This window comes from Diachasma alloeum, unplaced genomic scaffold, assembly GCF_001412515.2.
Source record: "Diachasma alloeum isolate Michigan unplaced genomic scaffold, Dall2.0 Dall_scaffold_00214, whole genome shotgun sequence".
Lineage (NCBI taxonomy): Eukaryota > Metazoa > Arthropoda > Insecta > Hymenoptera > Braconidae > Diachasma > Diachasma alloeum.
Genome location: NW_021680379.1, coordinates 1,927,129 through 1,947,321, shown reverse-complemented (window position 1 = coordinate 1,947,321; position 20,193 = coordinate 1,927,129). Strand labels below are relative to the sequence as shown.

Here is a 20,193-nt window from a genome sequence, read left to right as displayed (position 1 = left end):
TCTGTTCCTTTCTCTTTCAAAGGCATTACGAAAAAAATACGTTCATGGATACGTGCGATTCCCCCAATATATTTCGTTTTTTATATGTAACTGCGAGGACTGATGACCGAAGGCGGAGGATAAATACTCATATTGCGGATTTTAATTAAAAAGAATTATCGCAAATGACTTGGGGTTCTTCAATAAAGTTTATACCGTGAGTCTTGTCAACGGATATTGGGTAATATCGTAAATATAGGGGATTGCATTGTGTTGATGGGTTGAAGGGAAGGAAATGAAAGTGTTTAGTGTGTAATGTCTTTTGGGCAGAGGAAAAAATGTTTTGATTTTCAGGGACATCACTGATTTTTACGGTTGATATTTTAACTTTAAAAATTTGATCCCTTCGTTTGTTTGCAAAGAACCGATCGGAAAATACCCGATAGTTTTGAAGCTGTTGTGTTATTACATATCGATGACTCCTACGCTGAGAAAAAAAATTTCTAAGAAATAGAAATTCTATGATTGATCCAAATCGTTCATCGATTGAATAGTCGCAACAGAAAATGCTATTGTAAACCACAAATATCGATTTGAGCTAAACCAAAATTGGATTGTATGAAATCGATTTTGTTATAGTATAGTATATTTTGTTTATTCTATCGAATTTAGAAAATACATGCTAGTTTTGAGGCTTTCGCGGCCATTATTAATGACATTATTGGCTTCCGGATGGATGCCGCGTTTGGTTTCAGCATTGCGCCGACGTTTCGCAAATATTGCAGTCTGCATTGCATCTTCAGGGCTATGAGCTCCGATTCTGAGCTCCGATGTTTGGGGGTTGTCCTTATATGTCTTCCCCTGTGATGGTGGGGGAAGGGGAAGAGGGGGGGGGGTCAGCCAATCGTATGGTTTTAATTGATCAGCTGGTCAATTAAAAAACCGGGAGGACAGTTTTCCAAATGGGGTTCACTTAATATCCTCTGTCCCTGTTGAGGTTGTTAGGGTTTTTATGGATTTCCAAACCCTCTCGGTATTTCCTTTCGAAATACATGTTGTTGCGACAGAATCGATTTCATACAATTCAATTTTGGTTTAGTTCAAACACTTCGGATTTGGCGCAAATAATTTTTTTTTCACAATTGCAATGGAAAAATAATCAGTTCAAATGATGAAGAATTGCGTTTGTCGTAAACAAGAAACTGTTCACTGCGAAAGTCTCGCATCAATGAGTATCCAACAATATGTTCCTCATAGACCCAATGAACATTTTATTGCATCTATGAATTCTGCTTTCAATTGAACAGATATTCTTTTGCGGGATATCGTGACGCTGATAAAGTGGATAATTACATGCTTTATTCGAAGAAGATATCTGATAATACAGACATTGATTTGTATGTACTGAAAAATAGATAGTAGCAAAAAAAAAGTTTAGATAACTGATCTCATTCTTTTTCAATCGAAAACATTAAAATTAAATCAATATTTGTGTCTTACAATAGCATTTTCAAAATAATGAAAGAATAGCCATAAATCAAATTTCTAACCTTGTGTTTTGATAGAATCAATAGAATGGCAACCTAAATGGCAATGAATTGCAAAAATCACCAATTGAATACTGAAAATATTTTAAAAGGGGATGACCGACACGGAGAGAAATGTTCAGTAAAAATTACGGAACTGACAATTCGCTCACCGATTACGGAATCAACTCAGAAAACTTAAGTGACGGTATCGTAATTTTTCACAGGAGATTCAGATAAAAATTACAGAACTCTCTGGAAAAATTCTGTGACAGTTCCGTAAAATTTCCTACAACCACATTTCGCTCCGGAATTACGGAAAAGATACGTAATTTTTATTGAATATTCCTCTCCGTGGACTAGAAAATGGAGAAAATTTGTTTTTCTTCATTTGTGTCGGTGAAAACTCGGAATCACTGTTTTTTCTTCGAATATGGGCGGGATATGAATATTTTGGAATTCAGTGACCCTCGTGATCCTCATTCTGACCTTGGCGACCCCTATTTTGACCTTCGTCACCCTTATTCTAACCCTTATGACCCCTGTGGCCCTCAATTTTGTAGTTTTAGTTTCGAGTACCAAATTTTCACCACCAGAAGTCGACTTGGATTTTTATAATATAGAGAGATAATCTTCATCTGGCGTTTCTTGGTAACGGAAAGATAATTTCTGAGGAACAACCATCAGGCATAATTTGCATTTATCAAAATTTCTCTGTTCTAATTTATGACGAGAAATATGATACAATATTATTACATAATGAAATGTATGAAAGTGCTTCATAACAAACATTATAAATTTCCATCAATTCCCCGTGGTCAAATTCCGGAGGAAAGAGTGATGGATGGAAGCAAGGGATAGTGGACGAATGAAATAATGAAATCTCGAGATTCTGTGGTGGATGAGTGAAGGGGCTAAAGAGCGGGGAGGGGACTGTGAAGTGCTGTTGGACGACTAAGAATTTCAATTTGCGGTCAGGAGGGTGGTCCGTGAGAATGGGGGATGTCAACGGATTCTGGAGATATCGAGACTACAACCGACCTTTGCCGAAAACACAGGGGACGACTTCGAGGGTAAAAAAGAATGTGGGGTGATGATCAGGGTGAAAAAATGACTGGTTGGATTCAATCTCATTTCATTGTCTCATCAGTTGTGATCGTTCAATATTCAGGGGCAGTGAAAAATTGTTTCTTCGCATTGTTCGTGGAGAGAACGGGATGGGATGGATCTTATTCAACTTAATAAAATGAAATCAGTGAATTATACGTGATAGAAGGAAATGATGTGCAAAGGAATTGTGAATTGTGAATGAAGAAAATCGTTTTGAAAACAACAGACTGCAAAGACAATTACCTCTCGTCGGAGAATCTCTTCCCGGAAAAATAATTTATACTCAACTCCCGTAATTCATCTGTTGATTCTACGTATAATTGACGTGATCAAACCAACATATAAAAAGGCAGCGTAATTTCGATCTTTCTCAGTATTTTTCAATCCCCATCAAACTGCGCGGTTTGATGCTTGTCAGGTGAAATCCAAAGGAGAAAAATGAAGCTACTCTGGGCATCTGTCACTCTTTTATTAGCGCTACTGTCTATTGCTGGAAGTCAAGGTGAATGTCAATGCAGCAATAAAAGAATATTTAGAGAAGAAACGATGGAAAAAATGTATCCTCTGTTGTAGAATACTCTTCGCAAGGTTCAAACCCAGCCCCCAACAATGGATATGGCGCGGGGACCGGATATACTGATGGATACTACGACGGCTACGCTAATAGATATAGTTACGAACAAGGTTATCTAATGGGGAGGCAAGAACGAGACAGAGGAAGAGACAGATCTCGAGGTAGAGGAGGACGTCGTGACTACGATCGCCGTGACTACGATCGTCGGGACTATGATCGCCGGGACTATGATCGCCGGGACTATGATCGACAGAACTATCAATGAAGACACTTGATTATTAACAATTTATCAGAACAAATTTGACCCTCAATTTTGTGGGAATTGTATGCCTGAGAAGTACTCCCAATAAACGAATGATAAGAACTGAGTTCTCATATTGGCTTCAATGCGCTACGCTGATAGAAAAAATTATTTTTATTGAGATGTTTCCTTCTTGAAATAAGCAGTGTATAGTTGAACCAATTTCAAATAAATGAGATCTTACGGCGAATATCAATTATTTCTTCTTGAGATGCATCCATTTGAATCAAATAAAATAGTCCTTGGCGTCAAGTCACATGTATTCACCACAAAAATGGAAAAGTTCTATTTTTTTAACCTAATATAATCTCCAGTCGAGAAATTTTCTACTTTCATGAATTGATGAAAAATTCGTATCTAGGAGATGATTACATTGGGGAATGAATTGAATGTTGTTTTCTCGAATGAAGCCGATGTTTAAGGATTGACGTAAGCAATTTTGGCGGGAGTTTTTCACAAGGGTAAATTTTTTTATGGTCAAACGCCATGAAACTTTGGCAAAATGTTATTTGAACCATTATAAGATGATCGATCTATCGCTTAGCTCTTTTTCATATTGTCGATATCAACTAAAACATAAACCAAAAAAATCGATATTGACAATATTGACGAAGAGCTGACCGATAGATCGATTATTTTATAATAGTTCAAATAACGTTTTGCCAAAGTTTCATGGCATTTGACCATAAAAAAATTTACTCTTGTAAAAAAGATGCTTACGTCAATCCTTAAATTGAGCTTTCCGTACATCACATTGAACGAAATTTGTGATACCCAAGTTTGTGTTGAATTGCCGTAATCTGTGATTCTGTTATTGTAAACTCATGCGATTTTTTTTAGTCAAGAAGTATAAACTTCTTTCAACTCAACGACATCTTACTACAATCTCACAGCTTTTTCCGCGTAACAATATTCATCCTGATTCGACATACGAAGTGCTCACTTCAATTATAATTTACTCGGAACAACGTGTGATCGTGTTGATTGAGATAACAACGTATTTAGTCATGAGAATAATTTTGAGATTTGAGTAAACCAACGAATTCCCGGAGCTAGCAAACTTTTGGCCGGAAAGAAATCAAATACTCTCACTATTGCGACAAATAAAAGCAACTTCAATTCTAGAGAAGTTCGATTTCTCCCAATCAAATGTATCTCAAGAAGAGATAACTGGTATTCACTGTGAAGTTTGTTTGAAAATTAACAACCAACTGATGGTTGGTTCAAATAAAATTCTCTTGATAACATTAATTTTTTCTGTCAATGTATAGCTGATAGGTCGACAAATCAATTTTTAAAGGAAAGTAATTTGGAAAAATTACTTGATACAGCAGTTGGACTTAACGTGGACTAATGTCTTATATTCATCCAATGATTGTTGTCATCTCCATGATATTAATTGATTTAAGGGGAGATTACTATGAGTTTTAAAGTAGCTCTACCCTTCGGCCGGGCTACGTTGTACTTTTGGATATTTTCAGTTTTTAAATTTTTCAACTAAATTGCATGGAAAAAATTGGAAAAAATTCATACCCAGTCAGTATTATCTAAATTAAATTTGGCAAAATATTGATATTTCTTCAAACATTTCCCTTTTATAATTTAATAAAAAAATAATTTTATAATTTTATAAAAATCTTGTTTGCAAAACGGTGGATTATTTTTTATGAGGTGTCAAAAAAATTCTTGATTTTTTCACATCTAATGAAAAAAAAATTAGATTTTAATCTTTGATTACAATGGAAATGTTGATTTTCACATGAGACACTGGGTTAAATCCAGATTTTTAAACAGTTCTTCTTTGAAAAACCAAAACGATAATTAAATTGAGAAAAAAATTAGAATTCCGAATCTAATCGAGTTTTCTGCAATTTCTTTGCAGTTTTCCATAATCTTTGAATTTACCGTAAGGGTCGAGCTACTTTAAAAGTCGCAGGCTATTGGAATGAGATTTCTCACACATTGAGGATCGATTATATACATCTAAAAATGAGTAATTAGTGCAAAAAAATTAATTGTTTATTGTCCGTTTGCCCCGCAGACGCTTAAAATGTTAAAAACAGTCCAGGGCCTCCAATTTTTGAGCTACAGAGGTTTTTTTTGAGAAATGAGTGAACCATTTGAAAAAAAAATGAGACGCCATAGGTTTGGAACACATCTTCTTCGACTAAGACGCCTGAATATCTAAAATGCGTCTTAACGTCTCAATTTAGGGTACTAAAAAGGAGACGAAAGTGTCGACATTTTATGCACTAATTTTTCTAGTGTATGATTTTTCGGGCAATCTCATTTTACGCCGTGTCCTATTATCCCCCTTCGCCCCTATTCTTCGAATGCTCCTACGATTTTCCCCAATTAGTTGCATGATTTTTTTCATTAGTCGCATGCAATAAATATAGGAAATAAACCTGTAAACAAGTTCTTTCACTGAAAAATAATCACGTTTTTTCATCACCTGAAAAATACAAGTAATAATTGTGGCCAATTGTGTGCTGTTGAATGAACGCTTCCTGAAAGGGGAAAATTAAAACTCCTCATTACCGCAATTTGTGCCTTGCGATGGAAAATAATGAACATAATTAACTAGGCGTATAAAAGACTGAAAATTTTCTGTTTTTCCACAGTACAACTCACACATCATTAACTTCGAATTTACAATTTCGAGAAGGAAATGGGAGGCAAAAATATGAAACTGCTGCTGATGGTCTGTGTAATCGTTGTGGCACTAGTGGCTACTGTTCAGAGTCAAGGTAAATTATTAAAGAATTAAAATAATATGAAAGAAATATCTTGTGATCAGCCAGAAATCGTTTTCATGACGGAATTATTTTAGGTTACGGTCGGCGAGAATATGGTGGCAATGACTATGGACGATATGACGGATATGGCAGAAATGGATATGGACGAGATGATGGATATGGTGGGAATGGTTATGGACGTGGTAACTCTTATGGTGGAAATGGCTATGAACAGGGTTACGGAGTTCCTGGTCCGGGGAGTCCCAGTTTTACTCTCATGCTCTGAATAGAGCTCTCATGAGCAAGGAACAATGGCTCAATCATGCGAGGAAATATTTTTACGTGCACTGACAGAAATATCGGGATAATATCACAAAATTTTTTTTTTGCGTCAAATATCTCATCTCTTGAGGATAAAACGCTTAGGATAAGAATTCCGCATAATGACTCGGACCGTGTATGAATCCTGTGAAACGTTCGTGACTTGACCACGACTACTTGGCGATAAAGTGACAATTTTTTGCCTCAAGAAATCGTTGATTTCGTGTCAAAAGATGAAAAAATTACTAAAAATACTAAAAGCTTCGATTCTGACTTTTATATTGAATGAATACAGAACTTATGCAGCGGAGACCATTCAGATATTTCTAAGATATAATTGTCACTTGCTCTCAATCGCAATGAGTCTGAACGAAAGCAAGAAAATCTTTTCCTTCTCTCAAACTTACTTTGTCCCTTCAGTAATATTATCTAAGTTCCAAAAAAAAAATGTATCAATTTTTCATTCAGTATCATCCTCCTTTTGCCCGGACACCGTTTTTTTCTGAAACCTACCATGAATTGATCAAATATGCATGCGATGTTCTCCACTCAAGAAATTATTTTTGTCATATTATGTCGATTTTTCTCTCAGTGTATCCAAAAGTGTGAAAAATAATGATGAAATATGAATGGATAGAATGAATCGAATTGATATGGAACTTCTGTGCATACGAAATCAAAGCACTTAATAAATACCATACCAGGAAGACCCACAAAATTTGGTTTATTTCATCGAGTTATCCTTTTTGTGGTACAATAGAACTTCCATAACTGCTCACCTTCGTAAGTCGATTCTATACAAATTATTGGCTATATCCTCTTCTCATGAGAGAGGCCAGGTCTATTCTTGAACTGAAATCGTGCGTTCGATTTCGATAGGTCGCATGCGACTCGTGGTACGCCTTATGGGCCGTATGCGACTTGTTGAAGTCGAACGTACGATTTCAATTCGAGAATAGGCTCGCAGTACCATGTCTTCTCTACACATTCGTTAGTGCTAGAGATGCAAAATGACCGTCATTTTTTAGATCGTGTCATATGACCAAAAAATGACGGTCTTGTGACGGTCATGTGACGCACAAATTTTCCAACTACAGATGATTATCACAAATCATTTGTAACCAAATTGTTGTCAAACCATCTATATAGTTGCATAATGACGGTCATAACTAATTTCCAATTTGTGACGGTCATGAATAAAATAAAATAGTTTCATCTATATGGATGAGAAAAAAAACGTGATTTCCATTTCAAAATGCGGATTAAACCAATACAAAAGGAATTCAACTGAAAATTGACCGAGAAAAAAATAAAGTTTCATCTATATAGATAAAAAATGACTGTCATTTTTTCTTGACAAGCTGTGACGGTCACAGAAGGGGGAAGGGGAATTGTGATAGCCGTCATGAACGCCTCGTCATGTGACCGTCATTTGACCCGTCATATGACGGGTCATGTGACGCATTTGCATCTCTAGTTAGTGCACAGTGTCCCATCGCACGCGGGGAATCGTTCCCCCACCACTACAATTTCCCTTTATGACCGTTCTCTCTCTAACCTCTTCCGTTCTTTCTTCAATGCGCGAATATACAATTCAATAGATTCTTTCTTCAATTAATCTGAGGGAAAATCGAAATCCTCTGAGGCAGTACTCTCCCCAGTATTCGGAATTTCAAAATTCGGTATGTCCAATATAATTCCTGAAACAGAGAGTTGATATTTGAATGATATAAACATTTATTTCAAGGGGAATTAATTCCTCAAATTCAAGAACATGCCTCGAGTTTCTGATCTCTATTTGATCTTTCCAATACTGTGATGAAAAAGTAAACGTCCCAATATTTATTTATCTTTCTAGCATCAAAACAATCTTTAACACATCAATTCATTGCGCATAATTCAACCTAAGCTTCTCAACTCGCTTGTACCGCGTGTCGTTTGGGACGTTACGCGCATGCGCGCCGTCGAGAGAGTGAGAGAGGTGGCCCCCAAAATCTACTCCTCTCTGGCTCGGTTTCCATTTACGAGTCTGGCATTGCAGTGCCCTTTCCAGTATATAGTATATTTCAGTGGTTCATGTACCTTTTGCTCTAAAGTCCAGTTTAACAAACGGTCCGTTTATCCAATCATCGGCTTCGCCAGAGGGTTCCAAGTGTTATGTCAATGGACCGTTTGCTAAAGCTCCGTTTGGAAAACGGGCCTTTAGAGGAAAAGGAACATGAACAAACCGGCCCTTTATCATATTCAATACGCCTATTCTCACGTCGTGGGGAACGCGCCGTTACACTAGTCAGGTGAAATACAATGGGAAGATTGACTTTTCTTTTGTAGAAAGGATGAATTTGATGATTCAGCATTCTATAATTTCATACAGTGAGCAATTCTACGATACACATATTCACAGTTCGATCGCGATCCTCAAGATATTTCGATGGTTTTTGTGAATGTGTGTATCCATTTGTATTCACACAAATGCACTCTGATGGTTTCAGGACAGCTGGAGAAGAGTTTACGAATGGCATCGCTTCTTGATGATTGTTGTTGATTTATTTGTTCACATGCTGAGATTTGGAATGGTATTAATTGCAAATGAAACTGAAACTAGCGAAAGATTCGACAGTAGAAGATTTGTCTTAGGCGAATCTAGGAGTGTACGAATGTTTTCAAGTAATGTACAAACTCATTGGCACTTAAAAAAACATTTGTATATATGATTATTTGACTCTTCCACACTTAAATATCGCCTAAATTGAATTTTCCGCTGATGAATATTCTGCTAGTTTCAGCTTCAATAATTGCAATGTTGTGATCTGAAGTGTTGTTAGTTAAAATGTTGTAATGGGAAACGTGCGAAAAATCGCTGAATGCAAGAAAAAAATTTAGTGGAAAAACCAAGCACTATCTCTAAGAAACTCTATTGAATTTCTATTCCAACTCGACAAGGATGAAGTTTTATAAGAAATCTATTAAAAAATTATTTTTTTTGGCGCGATTTCTATACGAAATTATGCAACTTTATGGTATCATTTTGTTAAAAGATATTTAACAGAAAAAAGTCAATAGATTTTTATTTTTGTGTAGAAATTCTTGGGGGTAAATTTTCGAACAAATTAATCCTCGGCCTTTTTTCGAACATTTTGACATTTATTTATAAAAAAGGAATATAGATCTAACCTTGAAAATAATCGCCATCACTTTGCACGCGTGACTCCCATTTGGGCAATTATCGGATTCGGACTCGGAAGAAGTGGGAATCCCCTTTTTAGCCGAAATTTTCGTAAATAAAAATGATTCTTGTTATTTTTTTTACGAGACACTGTTCCGGTCTCCGTATGATTCACTTATTTATAAGTTGCAGCTTGAATAAGATGAGTCGGTTGAGAGTAATTGATTGATCATTCTCATCCTCTCTCTGTGTCGATGCTATCAGAGACAGCTGTCATTACTGCTCTCAAGCGTTACACGCAAGTGATTACATGAATCTCGTACTTAAACTATAATTGCATCTGAAGGCGAGTGAATAATAGATAACAAAAACGAATGATTCATTACAGGTGATGTTATTTACGCATTGTTATTTACGATATGGTATTTACGGATTTATTTGATGACGTTCCCTTGTCACTTGATATAAAAGACCAGGGATTCCAGTGAAGATCCATACTCATTCCGGGAAAACTCAGTGAAGATGTATTTCTTGTGGAAAATTTTCGTGGTCGTACTAGCATTGATTGCTGCCGCCCACGGTCAAAGTGACTAATTAGTAATCGAAAGGAATTTCAATAATTCTCTCGTGACATTACGATTCCACGAATGATAAATACCAATCCAATTTACGCTTGTATATTTTCATACTTATGAGATTCATAAAAAGAAATAATGGATGAATAGGTTAAAATTTAATTGACATCGAAGACGTTTTGCTTCCTAAATATCAGTACCACCAAGTATCTAGAGTTTTTTAGTACTAAGAAAATAAAAACTTTCTTCCTCTGAGATTAAGGAATACACTGAGGGAAAAACGACAAAGTTCTCAAACAAGTCACTTGTGCCAAGAAAATAGATTTTTGAAAATTATCAAAAAAGAATTTTTTGTGCCAAACATGCAATGCGCCGGAATGAAAAATTTTTGTCGTAAAAATAGATTTAGGAGTTGAAAAAAAAATTCATTCTCTGTAGACGCAAGAAATGTCATTTCTAGCACTACTTCTTCGTTATTCGATACTCCCATACGTATTTTGCTCCCGAAAAATCTTTGTTTTATGCGAAACAAGGGATAGTAGTTTTTCGTTTCGGCTGTCTAATAATCACAGACAAGGAATGAACCCTTAAATGAAAAAATAAAAAAAAATCGTTGATAAGTCGTTGATAAACTTTTCTCTATGAGATATTTTCATTCTGGAAAGGCACCGGTGTGCATTATCCGCCTCTTGGGCCAAATATTTCATTGTTGTCGAAAGCAGAACAATTATTCATGTTTGAGACTTCCAAATTCGAAGAAAACAAATTCTTTTTTGGTAATTTTCAACAGCGATTTTGCTGGCCCAAACAAGACTTGTTTGACAACGTGTTTGTTTTTCTGTCAGTGTAGGCGTAGAGAAATATACTCAGACGATTCTTTATATTTCGATATAAAGAAAATTCATGACATGTATCATCTTGGCAAATAGCATTTTTCTATGAATTGAACTCATTCTGAGTGTATGATGTATATTTTATTTTTTGAATTAAAATTTCATTGGCAAAGGCATGGGATACAACATGGGAGTTGGAGGAAACGGAGCAAGAATGAACGGATACGGAAACGGGGGTGGACAGATGCGTGGAATGCCAGGTAGATATGGTAAACATTTTATTAACGAGCAATTGCCAAAAGACTGGATACTTAAGAAAATCGCTTTTTCAGTCCCTCAAGGAAATGCCAATATGAAATACGGAAATGGCCGAATGCAAGGCGGAATGGGGTTCGGCTACATGTGAAACTATTAGTAACTGACTCTTAACGGCCAACGATTCCGGACTTACGAATTTGAAGAATGTAAAAGCATCTTGATCATCTCAGAGTCTTTTCGAATAAAGATATATAATAATTGGTATTTATGAAGTGACTTGTAATGATACTATCATTTATACCTTCGCGCCATCAAATATTTCCTGAAATACCCAAATAAGGCGCAATGGTCTGTCACATCACACTGAGAGAAAAATCAACATAATGTCACAAAAATCATTTCTGGAATGAACAACATCGCATAGATATTTGATCAAGCTATGGTAGGTTGCAGACGAGAAATCGGTGCTCTTCGGGCTAAGCAGAAAGTTACTGAATGAAAAGATGATGTCTTTTTTCGAACTGAGATAATATTCCTTGAGGAGAATCGGGCGAGGAGAAAATGTAGGAGGCGAGGCGGAGGGGTTTGTATTGTTTTCCTGCAGAAAACCAATCGCTGAACAAAAAAATTTTTCCTATTCGGATTCAAAATTGAGGCAATATTAGGGAGTATCTCCAGTTAAAAATTATTTTTGGAGCTAATCAAATTTATTTGTATCTGTTCCACGCATTGAGTGGTTTTCAGATTGTTTTTTTTAATAAATTAAAAAATATTAATCCATGCAAAAAAGTGGCAACATCGTCGGTAGTTTTTTTTTCACCAGGAGCTGGTACCACTGGCTCGAGGGAGCTCCAATCACAACGCTTCCTCGTTCTCTCTCAAGAGACGTTTAAATTGACCGCGCTACCCCCACCCGATCGGTACTTGGGACGTTGCTGCTGGTTTGGGCTGCGTGCGCAGAAATTTCATTTTTCAGTCCTTTTTTCGCTATTATTAATAAACAATGCTCCTAGGCGACAATCTTTTTCACTCAAAAAATCATTGACCACATGTTCTAAATGTGTCTAAAGTTTCATGAGTTTGGTTGCATTTTATCCTTGGGTTTTGCAGTTTTTTGGTGATTTCCATAAGATCACGGGTTAAATAATCACTTTTTCAAAAATTCATAATAAATTAACCATGCTCCCCAGCAGTCTGAAACTTTGCACATACTTTTTCCAACATTTAAAGAATATTTAAATAAGAAAAAAAGAAAAAAATGGCTGCTGTTTTACTAACCCTCTCAGCTCGCCTGATTATCCTTAAAAGACAAGAATAGTTTGACAGAAGAAAAAGCAGATATTGCTTCCCTTCGAACTCAAAGCGATTGAGCGTGGTCGACGGTGATATTTTTTTAATATCTGGAGGTTTTCCTCTGCATAAACTCTCTATTATTTCAATATGAACGTCTCTGATTCATGATTCACTGAATCGAAGCTTTTAATATTTTTAGTCATTTTCTCATTTTTTGACACGAAAAAAACCGATTTCTTGTGACAAGGAATTCTCACTTTATCATGAAATGTTCATGTTCAAGTCACAAACACTTCACCGAAATCTGACATTATCTGGCACATTATCCGGAATTCGTATCCCAAGAAATTAATCCTCAACAGATGAGATATTTGGCGCAAGAAATTAGTTTTGTGATATTATGACGATATTTCTCTCAGTGCAGGTGTCCGCTACTCGGACACTAGCAGATCGTACAAATTTTATATAGAATTCGTGCGAGTAGTCTGAGTCTTCGATTTGTTTCGATCTAGATATATTTCCCCCTAGGGCAAAACGGACCACTGACAGCAAATTGATAATTTTTGTTTTTGCTTCCGAATGGAAGCTTTGTAATCGTGATTTTTTTCGATTCCTTAATTTTGAGTGAACATGCCTAGAAATGTGACGACACTTCTTGTCTATAAAACCCCTGTGACAGTTACGATTCAAGAAACTCACTTTTAATTCAACACATTCAGTGTTCCTGATTTAAAGGAAAAAGAAAAAACAAAAATTATCAATTTTCTGTCTGTGGTCCGTTTTGCCCTACCCTCCCCTATACAAATATGGGCACCGGCATGTTCCCGATTTTCCTGATTTTTACTGAATAATCCTAGTGAAACTTACAGTTTTCGGTGATTTTCTAATAAAAATTTTCAATCGTTTCAACCAAAGATTTCATGAAATCTGATCGGGAATGTGTAGTTAACAATTTTACGCATGTCTACCGGGAATTTTAGTCGGAAATTTCTAGAAGCGCACAATTCTGTCGAATATATTTAATCAAATGACTATATAATCGGTAATAAATAAGTGAACTTTGGTCTTGAGATGGAAATGACACTCTCATCCGCGAATCTTCCCGCCGATAACGATGACAAAAAATATATGATAATATAATTGAAATTATAGGCAGAAAACGCCGATTCACATCAGCGATGGATTTTTTTAAATGCAGAATGATCGAAACCAGTCATATAAAAGAGTCGATACTCCAGCATTACTTCACACTTGGTCTACAGCTACTGGAGAAACATGAATTTCTTGCAAAGTTTTTTTGTATTGATCATCGCAGTTATTCTCGCTGCTCAAGCTCGAGGTGAGTCAATAGTATATTGTGCCCCTAGGAAGTAAAAGTATTTTCTGATGAATGTGACGTTCATGTGAATGTGACGAGCCTTCGGCTCGGGTTATAACGTCACATTCATCAGAAAATACTTTTACTGCCATGTGGCACACGATATTTTATGCCTCGAGGACTGAAAACCGCGATTTAACCGAGCGAAGCGAGGTTAGAATCGCAGTTTTCCGTCTCTAGAGGTATAAAATTAATTTTCAAGAATTATTTTTATCTGAAATGACTTGCATTTTGCAGCTAGTATACAATAACGATCAACAACTGTCCAGGACATCTTTCTCTGATTAGTTCCCCCATATGGGGGAGCGGGACAGAACGGACCAATTCAGTAGTGAAGTGGTAAACGGAGATAAGTCGACTCATCTCCCGGTTGAGTTTTTGAGGAATATTTCTGAATCTAAGGGAGATGGCGAAATTTTCGTAATTACATTTGTTGTAGCACTTAATCAGCTCCACAAAAAAGGTTATAACAAAAATTATGCCATCTGCCTTAGATTCCGAGATATTGATTGAAAACTGGTCAATAGTCAAAATTGACTTATCTCCTTTTACCACTTCGCTACTGAATTTAAGTTTTCAAAATCTGCTGATCATACAATAGGCCTGTAGTGCATCTCTCTATGTGTAGGTTATTGTTTTGAATTTGCTGTGTACATACGCGACCTCATCACCTCAGTTTCGCCCTCAAACCCAATAGGTGGCGCTGATTGGCGTATATGTACACGGCTAAACATGCTCATTCTTGGTTGTGTGAGATGCGTTACAGGCGTATACGATTCAGTTGAACTGGTTCTTGTTTCAAAGCTTGTCGAGCAAGCTATTATTATTATTATTATTGTTCTATTAGATATTAGATAAGAAAAAATCAATAAAATTTGATTTTTCTGTTTGAAGTTTTCTCTTGAGATTTTTTCTATTAAAATTATTGAGAGCGGACTTTTCCAATTTTTTTCCATAGATTTTGTTTTGTTTTGAATTATAGTATCCGAGTGAAAACAACTTAGAAAATTCATGCCCAAGTATTCTTATATAAAAAATGCCAAGATAATATTCATATAGAAAAATCAAAATCTCAAAAAACAAATAGAATGTTAACGAGAATTTCCTAGAATTTTAATAGAATTCCAATAGAATTTCTGGAGTTCCAATAGAATTTTCTAACGAATTAGTTAATTTTTTCTATTGAATTTTGTCATACATGGAGTAGCCCCTCGAAAATTTCAGTGAAAAATTTTCAACAGTCAGAATTGACGTTTTCTGACCGAAATTTCATAATTCATATTCACTCTCCCCCAGTCTTATCACGATTCCTATAATTTTGCTGATTTTGTCGCAGGGAGAGACGTGGAAGTGATTGGGGCGAGGGGGAACTCTGATGGTGACCGCGTAAGCTACGTGTACGAGAAGGACCGTAATGGCGAGGGAGGCTTCATTAAATACAGAACTCCTTATGGTAAATATCGGTGCTCAGTAAAAAAATGACAAATCTTCTAGAAAATGAGTTGAATTTTACGGTTTTTTTAGAACGAGCTGAAGGAGTGATAAGAATCGAAGAATGAGAGAGCTCCTCAGTAATGCATCTCACAAATAGAAAATCTGGCACCGCAATATGATTCGAGTAAGACAATAATCAATTACTGAAATTACTGTGGGATCCATTAAATAAGAATAATAAATAAGAATAAGAATAATTTATAACAAGAATAGTGAGTACTTGCCACATGTGTTTGTTCTTATCCCTGACCCAAAATGAGGAAAAAATAGATACAGAGGAACCCGAGTGGAAATTCTGTTCAGGTCTCGATCAGAAACTGATCAAGTCCAATCCGAAATTCTGATCAGGCATGTTACGCCTCTGCCTTGTTTTTCCACTAGGGTTAGTGATGCTTTCCGTCATGACAGCTTTGTCAAATTTTATCGATTAATAATTTCATTTTTATATTGTATGTAGACTGTAGTTTGATCCTGTAATTGGCCCTGTGCTGTTGGGTCTTTATGAAATAAAATAAAATGAAATGAACTTTTTCCACCTAAATCGAATCCAAGCTCTTGTTCCGGAAAATTCGGCCAAGTTTTTGTTTTTCAATAATACAGCACGGAGAGAAATTTTTAGAAAAATTCTAGTGCTAGCGCGGAAAAAGAGGCGCAAAGTGACAGCCAGGAAAAAATTTCAGTGCCGTCACTAGAAATTTTATTGGGGAAAACGTGAATTTTTCTCCGTATTTCTGTGAAAATTTCACAGAAATCCCCAGAAATTTTACCAGAAATACCAAGAAATTTTACCTTAACAGCACTAGAATTTTTCACAGCCGGTGGATTGTGATTTTTTCCAGTATTCGTGCTAGAATTTTTCTAGAAAACTTCTCTCCGTGAAGAACTCTCTTCATTCCGTTCGTAGGAATATTCCTCCGATTGTCGTATCTTTCCGCAGCTTCTCCGCAATCGCTAATGACGCAAAATTGTGTGATTCTCTGGAAATCATAAATTGCTAATTCAGCTGAGGATAATTTGTTATGAAGAATATTTTGAATCAATCGAGTGTTATAAAAGAGTTGATTCTCCATTATCTGACAGTTCGACGATTATTGTGGAAACATGAAGTTCTTACAGACCGTGCTTGTTTTGGTCATCGCAGTCATCCTCGCCGCCCAAGGCCAAAGTAAGTCGCAATCAATTCACAAATTTTTTTGCAATTTCTAGTCATCCCAATTTTCGAAGCAATTGGAAAAGAGAGATGGCCAATGTGGAATCGTCAATTTCCCTTGAACAATTCTTCTCGAAGGAGAGTTCTCAAAAATTCTTCAAAAAACAAATTCTTTTTTGGCAATTTTCAACTAGCGATTTTGTTGGCAAACAAAACTTGCAATTGTTGGCAATAAATTCTGGTGTCGTTAAATTGAAGTTTCAAGGGATTTAAGACAAAAATTTCCGGGCATTTCTGTAAAAATTTCACATAAGAAGGGGAAAAGTTCACTCAATAAAATTTCCAGCACTGGAATTTTGCTGTGGCCCTCACTTTGCGCCTTTTATCCCGTGCTAGCACTAGAATTTTTCTAAAGAATTTCTCTCCGTGTAAATCGAACCCCCGACTTTCCTCAATGTTATGATGATTCTCATAATTTCGCTTATTGTGTTACAGTGAGAGGCATGGGAAGAGGCTATGAAATGGGTCGTGGAGGATATGGAATGGGTCGCGGAGGATATGGAGGTAATTCTTACGGGAAATACAATGGCCACTTCTCAAATAAAAAATGTTCATTCCAAAATGAAATCCATTTAATGAAATTTGTTTCAGGCCGAGGCGGGGGAATGATGCGAATCGGCAAATGAGCAAGTACTAGCAATATTTTTGACGACTAGAAAACCCGGCATCTCAACCGGAATTAACAGACGAAATGAATTAAACAATGAGGTTAACGTTAATTGAATTGTTATCAAAATCAATAAATAAATAAATTCAATATTCGAAAAATCGCATTGAAAACTGGGAGTCATTTCCGCATATTCCTCTTTACCCGCGCGTACGGTGAACCGCCCATGACACAACAAATTTCATTTAAAAGAAGAAGGGAAAAATATAGAGGAAAAAATTATTGCACCTGCAGTGAAGAGAAAAGTAGAATGAGAGTAACGTAACTACTTCGTGTTTGTTGCAAATGAAAATGTCGCGTCAAGGTACGAGAGAATAGAGTGTGGGGGAGGAGTGAAACTGCCTGGCCCGAGTGGATACGTTACTATCAGGTTCGACCAACTGCAGAGCCGCATACGCATTTACATTTCGCCTCGCTGACTCCTGTGTTATTTCTCCTTTTTTTTCTCGCTTTCACTAATTTCTACATCACATTTTTACCCCGTGCTTTATATCTCAGAGAGTGTGAAAAACTCATGGAGATTCAGTCAGGAGGAATCGACTGCGAGTGTGTTAAAAGAAAAAAATTCCGCGAACTTTACACTTCGGTTGTTGCTTTTAGAAAATTACATCAGATTTTTTTTCATGAGGTCGTTCACTTTTTTGTATTTATTTCGATTTTATAGAAGGAGGCGGTAGGAATATATTCCTAGTGATGAAGGTTTGTATTGAACTATTCGCGATAGAGTATACAATTTTTTAGGAAATCAGAATTTTATTTCGATTGTTTGCTTTGTACAAATCAAAATTTGTTTATTCATGAAATAGAATTTTTAACTTCCCGACCCGAAGGGAGGAAGTTATTGTAATGACCCCGAAAATGAAATGTTGAATTTCGATGATTTGTCCACGTTTCGTGAACTCTAGAGTCATCCTGAAACGTTTCTGAAGAAATGTGTGTGTGCGTATGTCCGTGCGTAGCACCGTATGTGAGTGAAATTTTGTCCAACGATTTCTCCGGAACGAACGAACCGATTCAACTTTTTTTTTTTTGATCGATGCGTCTTCATGTAACTTAGAACTGATTAGATTATGGAAATGATTGCCTCAGCGGTTTTCCAGTTATCTGCATAAAACATATGAGAAAATGTGAAACAACGTTACTTTTACTGAAATTCGACGATTTCATCTGAAATAACGATGGAATTTGAATCAATTTCGTGTAATCGCTGCGTCATCATGTATCTTGAGTGTAATTGGATTTTGAGCGAAGTCTCCTCAATGGTTTTTTAGTTATTTCAATAAAACTTTCGAATTTTCTTCTATGGGTATTTCCTCGGAGAAATGTGAAAAAAAGATTGAATAAATAGATAATAAAAAAATTAATGAAAGAAAAAACAAATGGTCGGGAAGTTATTGGTGCGACCCGTAATGGGTCCCAATTCCACCAACCCCTACCGGTCATACCCCAAAGATTGGCCTGATTTTTTTTTATAATTGTCAACATTTATCATTCGAAAGAAGTTTGGGAGAAAATATTTTTGTGGATGATGAGATTTTTTGTGAATGAACAGTCTAGTGCAAAGGTCAAAGGGTGATGCGAGTATTCATCAATTATTTATTTGGGACATGGAATAATCGTGGTGGGCATCTCCTGTTATATTGTTAGAAAAAAAATGAGGGCCGGTAGGGATTAGTAGAATTGGGTGCGACCCATCATGGGTGGAACCAATCAATTCCCGATCGATGCCTTTTTTTCTGTTGATTAGAAAAAAACGCAAATTTTTAAAGTTTCATCCAACTAATTGAACAACTGCTGAGACGATTCCGCTCAAGATTCAATTAGCATTGAGTTATATGGAAACGCACCGATTATACAAAATTAATTCATATCTCACCGTTATTTCAGGGGAAATCGTCGAATTTCAATGAAATTGCCACTTTTTGTGTTTTAAAGTTTTATGCGAATAACTAACAAACCGCTAAGCCGATCGATCACATGATCTAATCAGTTCCAAATTACATGAAGACGCATCGATTGAAAAAAAAGTTGAATTTCGGAGAGAAAGTGTGAAGTTTTTCTATTAAGGATGTTTAGAAAAACTTGACACGTTATTAATAATCTTAATCCTTCCATCGGGCCATCCTAGTGAGAAATTACTTTCTGGAAATCACTTCTTGTAACATTACGCTTAGGGACGAAACGTGACCTTGTGAACTTTGATCGAGATGTTGCATGGGATAGACACTCAAGATATTGAAAAAAAACCGCAAGCCATTTACTTTAGACTATGGAGAATCTATCGCCGACGAGAACAAGTAGGGGACCGGCCCATATAGGCGTGATATTTTCGATTGATTTTCGAATTCCTCTAAAAAAAATTTGACCGCCATTACGAGTCGAGCAACGTGACAACACCGTACAACAGCTGAGCGAGGGCGGGAAAGTCGGTGACGATAATTCAGTGCTGGAAGCATATGGACACGTATAACACACACAAACATTCATCTCACTGTTACAACCCCACGCGCCGAAGCGTGCGATGTTGGCCGATCAAAATTCGACTGTTGCCACCGCAGTCACGAGTCCTCCATTTATTTATGAACATTTTCTTTAATTATTGTTTTTGCGACCAGAAAAGTACGCCATAACACTTCTAATTTGATGAGAAAAATAATTTGTAACGTCAATGATTTATTTTGTCAATTTTGCTTTTCTTTTCAACTGAGTTGTCCACTTGATAAGTTAAACGTCCTTAAATTTTTCCATCCGAAAAACAAGCCTCAGCATA

General features: G+C 36.3%; 2 protein-coding genes and 2 long non-coding RNA genes across 4 annotated transcripts; all 4 read left to right on the top strand.

The window, feature by feature from the left end:
* The first annotated feature begins 3,009 nt into the window (after positions 1 to 3,009).
* LOC107037195 (uncharacterized protein B0495.8) lies at positions 3,010 to 3,627 on the top strand. The gene is made up of 2 exons (XM_015255596.1): positions 3,010 to 3,117; positions 3,189 to 3,627. Exons 1-2 carry the CDS (start codon positions 3,054 to 3,056, stop codon positions 3,452 to 3,454), a joined length of 330 nt encoding a protein of 109 aa, XP_015111082.1. The 5' UTR covers positions 3,010 to 3,053; the 3' UTR covers positions 3,455 to 3,627.
* A 2,500-nt stretch (positions 3,628 to 6,127) lies between these two features.
* Positions 6,128 to 7,270, top strand: LOC107037184 (neuropeptide-like protein 31). The gene is made up of 2 exons (XM_015255587.2): positions 6,128 to 6,240; positions 6,324 to 7,270. Exons 1-2 carry the CDS (start codon positions 6,162 to 6,164, stop codon positions 6,512 to 6,514), a joined length of 270 nt encoding a protein of 89 aa, XP_015111073.1. The 5' UTR covers positions 6,128 to 6,161; the 3' UTR covers positions 6,515 to 7,270.
* Positions 7,271 to 13,929: 6,659 nt separating this feature from the next.
* On the top strand, positions 13,930 to 16,023 carry LOC107037238. Its single transcript, XR_001460818.1, has 3 exons — positions 13,930 to 14,013; positions 15,389 to 15,505; positions 15,577 to 16,023. It is a non-coding gene; the product is annotated as an uncharacterized LOC107037238 (long non-coding RNA).
* A 608-nt stretch (positions 16,024 to 16,631) lies between these two features.
* LOC107037237 lies at positions 16,632 to 17,524 on the top strand. Its single transcript, XR_001460817.1, has 3 exons — positions 16,632 to 16,711; positions 17,192 to 17,260; positions 17,348 to 17,524. It is a non-coding gene; the product is annotated as an uncharacterized LOC107037237 (long non-coding RNA).
* The last annotated feature ends 2,669 nt before the right edge of the window (positions 17,525 to 20,193 follow it).

What these genes read in the sequence shown, in the direction of transcription:
- LOC107037195 (XM_015255596.1), top strand. Translation starts at nt 3,054, where the DNA reads ATGAAGCTACTCTGGGCATCTGTCACTCTTTTATTAGCGCTACTGTCT. An exon ending in GTCTATTGCTGGAAGTCAAG is followed by an intron (nt 3,118 to 3,188) that starts GTGAATGTCAAT and finishes CCTCTGTTGTAG; the next exon opens with AATACTCTTCGCAAGGTTCA.
- LOC107037184 (XM_015255587.2), top strand. Translation starts at nt 6,162, where the DNA reads ATGGGAGGCAAAAATATGAAACTGCTGCTGATGGTCTGTGTAATCGTT. An exon ending in GGCTACTGTTCAGAGTCAAG is followed by an intron (nt 6,241 to 6,323) that starts GTAAATTATTAA and finishes GAATTATTTTAG; the next exon opens with GTTACGGTCGGCGAGAATAT.